The sequence below is a fragment of the Mesitornis unicolor genome, unplaced genomic scaffold (genome assembly GCF_000695765.1).
Source record: "Mesitornis unicolor isolate BGI_N332 unplaced genomic scaffold, ASM69576v1 scaffold20360, whole genome shotgun sequence".
NCBI lineage: Eukaryota > Metazoa > Chordata > Aves > Mesitornithiformes > Mesitornithidae > Mesitornis > Mesitornis unicolor.
The window spans coordinates 20,260-25,087 of NW_010157827.1; the positions used below are offsets into that span (position 1 = coordinate 20,260).

Genomic DNA, 4,828 nt, shown 5'->3' on the forward strand with positions numbered 1-4,828 from the left:
TAACCCATCTCTTGTCACAAAGTTACTTGTCCATAACAACATTTCCTTCTTGTATATTTGAATGCTTACACATCATATGCTTAGTGAGTAAGAATACAGATGAATAATCTCCAATGCTTTTTTCTCAAATACCTTTTAAAGGTCCAAAAGCTTCATTTGACAAAGGTATCTAAGATGCAAAGGATCAGCCCAGTTTTCTTTCATACCAGTTGCACAAAATTTGTTACAAACACAACTTCGGTACATTGAATACCAATTTGCTTTATCAAGATAAACCCAGGATAAAGCTCATTGTGCATCGTTTTCTAGGTGTTCAGTTCACACAGGTGAAGAGCCAACATACAAGACTTTTCAAAGTTCACACGTGTGTACAGTTGGTAGATGGTGGTGTGTCTATCCGACTTTTATTTTCCTTAGCATCATTCAGAGGTGATTCGTTACCTATCCGGCATTTGAACACTTGTTTGTAGGCCTGCCTAAAATTTTCAGAGAGAAATGCATATATAATTGGATTCACAGAAGAATTGCTGTAAGCCAGGCAGTGTGCAGTTACTCTAAAGAGAAAGGAGGCTTGAGTGAGTGGGAAAACTCCAAATTCAGCCCAGAGATGAATCACATGATGCGGCAGCCAGGAGATGCCAAAAACCACTACCACCACCAACACAGTCTGTGCTGTCTGAGACAGGGAAAGAAAACACAGATGTCTGATGAGCACTTCAAGAATCAGCTTTAAGCCTGCTTCAAAACCATTATTTTTGGGGGAAAAGGTATACTGAGAAAGAATACCTTTTGGAATATTTATTATTGATTTTACTTCATTACCTACATGGGCTTTATTTTGCATAGTGAACAACTAAGGAGAACCTTAGACTTTAAAATGCGACAGTAAAAGGCAAATGTGTAACTGCTGGAAGGTAAAGAATGATGTTCCTGATTCCCTACACAATAACCTAGCCTTTTCTGAGGTGGACATAAGCTTGATGTAAAATAATGACATGGGTCTTTGGGAAATCTCATTCAGATCAGAAAGTTGGATTGCTGTGGTAACAGCCCAAAATAAATTACGACAGATACTGTTGTTGGTTAGCAAAATCTCACAACAGAAACCAAAGGACATTTTATCTGTAGTAAATATAATTTGTTCAGACTCCAGGCTTCATCTGTTTTCACAAGCTGTTCCTCTATTTAGCCTTATGGAGCCCTGATGAACAGCGACACAAATACCTTCTCTTTCAGCTCTCATCAGGAAAGTATGTGCTAACAAGAAAGTATAAACTGAGAGCACTTCATTTTCTGGTACCTTCAATGTGTTAATATTCCAACTGAAAACAGACTGTCTGGATATCACATGCACAGTTACTTCAGAAGAGGTATATTACTTCAGTTTGTCCAAAATTCTAAAAAACATTACATCAAGAAAATCATTGACTTTCAACGGACTGTGCAGGTGCACCTGAAAGCAGAGGTTGACCATGTCTCTCTTGTAACTATTATACTTAAGGTGTTTCATATCTGCAGCATGAAGGGATCCTCGCAACATCTCCTTTATGCCATTATTCCTCTTAAGCCTAACTTCAGAGCTTACCTTTCCACAGTCTTCACTATACCTTCAACCAAAGTAACACTAAAAGGCAGCTCTTTTTTTACCTAATGGGATCTTACTTATGGTTTCCCATTAGTAAATAAAACCTACCTAAAATACATGATGATATTGATGTTTTGTGACCAAAAAAGCACAAAGAATAGCATTTAAGTGTGTTCATATTTTTCATTAACTTTTCCCCACACATATAGCAAATTTATTTTAAGTTTCTACTACTGAAATTTTCATACAGGTTTGAATAAAACTAGAAAAGTATCATTAAGGCTGAAATGCATTCTTAACAAAATAGTTGATGGAAAAGAAGAAAGAGACAGTAACCAGAGACAGCACACCTGTGAGAACATAGTTGCTTTGTAAAACATGAGACAGGCCATAGGATCAGAAGCTTATTTTCTAAGGCAAAAAAAGTTTTGTACCACTTTTTTTTTCCCTTTGGTTACTGAACCCTGATACATCTTGGGCATATCTGTTATGCTTTTCCCTGAAGCTATGAAAGCTAATTCCTACACAGATCTGATTTTTACCTGCAATGTTTATGAGTTAGTGTTTAGAGGCAATGCACAGGTATTTCCAGTCTGAGATTAATTAGGTGAGAGTATAGATGACAATGTACAGAATGCCTTGAAAACACCACCTTTGACCTTGATGACATTAAGAATAAAAATATATATTTTACAGAACTGCAGCCATAATGCTTTAATTGTAGAAATTAAAATCTATTGACTAGGATATTTTTCCAAAAATAGAGAATGCATAAATAATTGATTACTTATTCACTGTTGAGCCCATGTAGATCTCATTTACAGTGCAGACAGTCTGCATGCCCATGTGGTAATAGTGATCAGACCAAACAATGAGCTATAGTCAAAGGGGTTTTTCTGACTCCACATTCATAAACTGAGAAGTTAGTCAAATGATTACTGTGGTCAAATTTGCTCAAAAATCAGAACCATATTATATGAACTGATAAATTCAATATATAAACACATCGTTCTGCTTTAAAGACCTTTAATGATTCTACTTGTAGCTAGTATATAACTTAAGTCTTGAACATAAGAGAAAAAAAGGTTTTGTAAAAAATCAATAGAAGAATTGCAGAATGATTAAAGTCTTTTATTAAAGACTCCTATCAGGAAGCACAATGAACCTCGCTTGGAAGTCTCATCATATAGCCTAGGAATTTTTCATTAAAAAATTAGCTAGTTAAAAGGAAAAAAAAAAAGATCTACAAGTTAGGGAAAAATGCTGGGGAGGCAAAACCCCCACATATATTATTAGAAACAGGTAGTCTTTTAATGTCTAAATTTCAGATGCTCCAAAGTTCAAAATATGGAGATCTCAGGTAGTGGATTGATCCACTGCAATGGAAAACTCAGATCAGAAAAGACTCAAATCCTGCTAAGATCAGAGAGACACTGAATATGTCATTAAATACTTCATTTAAATTCCATCTCTCCATTACATCTTTGGCAACAAGCAACATAATACCAAATAAGCTTAGCCATAAAATTAAAATATAGACAAAAAGATATTGGTAATGAAAGCAATCTACCTTTTTCTTGGATGCTTCTGACTTCTTTGACATGTTTCTCAACTTTTTATGCAGATGATTAAGGACCTGAAAAGATTAATTTGCATCTTGCATTTCACCATTTTCTAAAATTCACACCCATATATTTCAGAGTATGCTCTCCAGTACTGCATGAGTTGCTTACAAACATCACTGATCCAATTCACACATTTCAAAAGTGCCTAGTGTAAAATCCAAAGGAATTTCATAGCTGCATCTGTGTTAATCAATAAATAAGAAGCACATCACAACTGAATTCTTATATAAAGATTCAGATGTATTACATAACAAATACATATTACAATTGACCAAAGCAACTAAATGGAAACCTATCATGCACCTGGAATGAGCAGTCATTCTCTTTTCCATAAAAACGTCTATGCTTGTTAATTTTGAATGACCTTTACTGCATGTAACATGAAAAGTGTATGTTTTGAGTCAGAGCTTTTCTGAGTCACCCGCACAATTTCCTTTCTTCAGATGGATATTTGGTTAATATAATTAGGATGTTAGTGCTATTTGATCTTCAAAAGAAACCTAGGCTTTCAAAAACAATCTACACTAAAATATATCTCACATGAGGCATGACCTCTATCAGCAATTTTATGATACTTGTCATGTACATTTCACAAGTAATTTTTAAAAATATATCTCAAAAAGACTCATCAACCAAGAGCAGGGCCCAAAGTTTAACATAATGATTTACATGTTAGATTTTGGATAGTGGAGAGAGGTGCATGCCCTACTTTATCTGCTGTTATTATTAGCTGAATCTAATATATTCGTATGGCATGATTTGTAGGTGTCAGGGGCAGGGAATATGCTCTTCAGCTGAATGTGTTTAACAAGTTGTAAACCCTACAGAACTGAAAAAAAAAAGAGATGCTTAATTGAACTCAAGGGTTTAATTAAAATATAGTAAGAGGAATTTATCAGAGAGAGAGTGTCAGAGTGTAGAGCACAGATGATGATGATGATGATGTTAGGTTGCACTTTACATAGCCCTAAGATGAACTGAGAACAATTTAATAGGTAAGATAATCCAGAATTAATAGGTAAGATCATCCAGCATTAAAAGGATTTTTTTAAGGAATACAACACTAAATGTTAGGGCTTATAAGAAGATTTCTTGAGGTGGGGAAAAACGTATAAATTCAAAGTCTCTTACATCATCTGCGGATGTTTTCTATTTTCTTTGGGCTGTGCCCAATAAGATGATATATAGACTTGATCCCACTCTGGCACTTGAGTCTTAGAAACATATATAATGAATATGTATAGTCATAAGACAGCATTTGTGAATAACCATGGCTCATCAGTGGATTCCACTTTTTAAGTACCTACTCTTAGCTACCAGTGAACCACAAACAATAAAAAAAAATTACTTGTAACCACTTGACATTGGAAGTACAATCCATTTGTGCAGTAACAGGTTTCTGTGTGAAAGACTCAGCCCTGCACGCTCTCCCTATTCTGAAACACTAGCCAGGCTGCTACCTGGCTAAACACAGCTCAGGAAAGGCAGGACAAAAATTAATGGGTTTTCTCTGAGAAGGTCAGAGTTTGGCCAGTTTTGACTGGGTGTCAGCCCTTCTTCCTTCTCCAGGACAAAACAGACCAGAAGGAAAGGACAGAAGAGCCCCCAAGGTTCAGCA

At 35.5% G+C, this 4,828-nt stretch overlaps 1 protein-coding gene across 1 annotated transcript in view; it reads right to left on the reverse strand.

The window, feature by feature from the left end:
• Nucleotides 1-334: 334 nt before the first annotated feature.
• Nucleotides 335-4,828, reverse strand: part of GALR1 (galanin receptor 1) — a 10,413-nt gene continuing 5,919 nt past the window's right edge. Inside the window, exons 2-3 of the mRNA XM_010181605.1 lie at nucleotides 3,156-3,221; nucleotides 335-676 (exon numbers count right to left, since the gene is read on the reverse strand). Of these exons, the coding sequence (XP_010179907.1) occupies nucleotides 359-676; nucleotides 3,156-3,221 (384 nt within the window). The 3' untranslated portion in view covers nucleotides 335-358. The remainder of the gene's footprint in view (nucleotides 677-3,155; nucleotides 3,222-4,828) is intronic.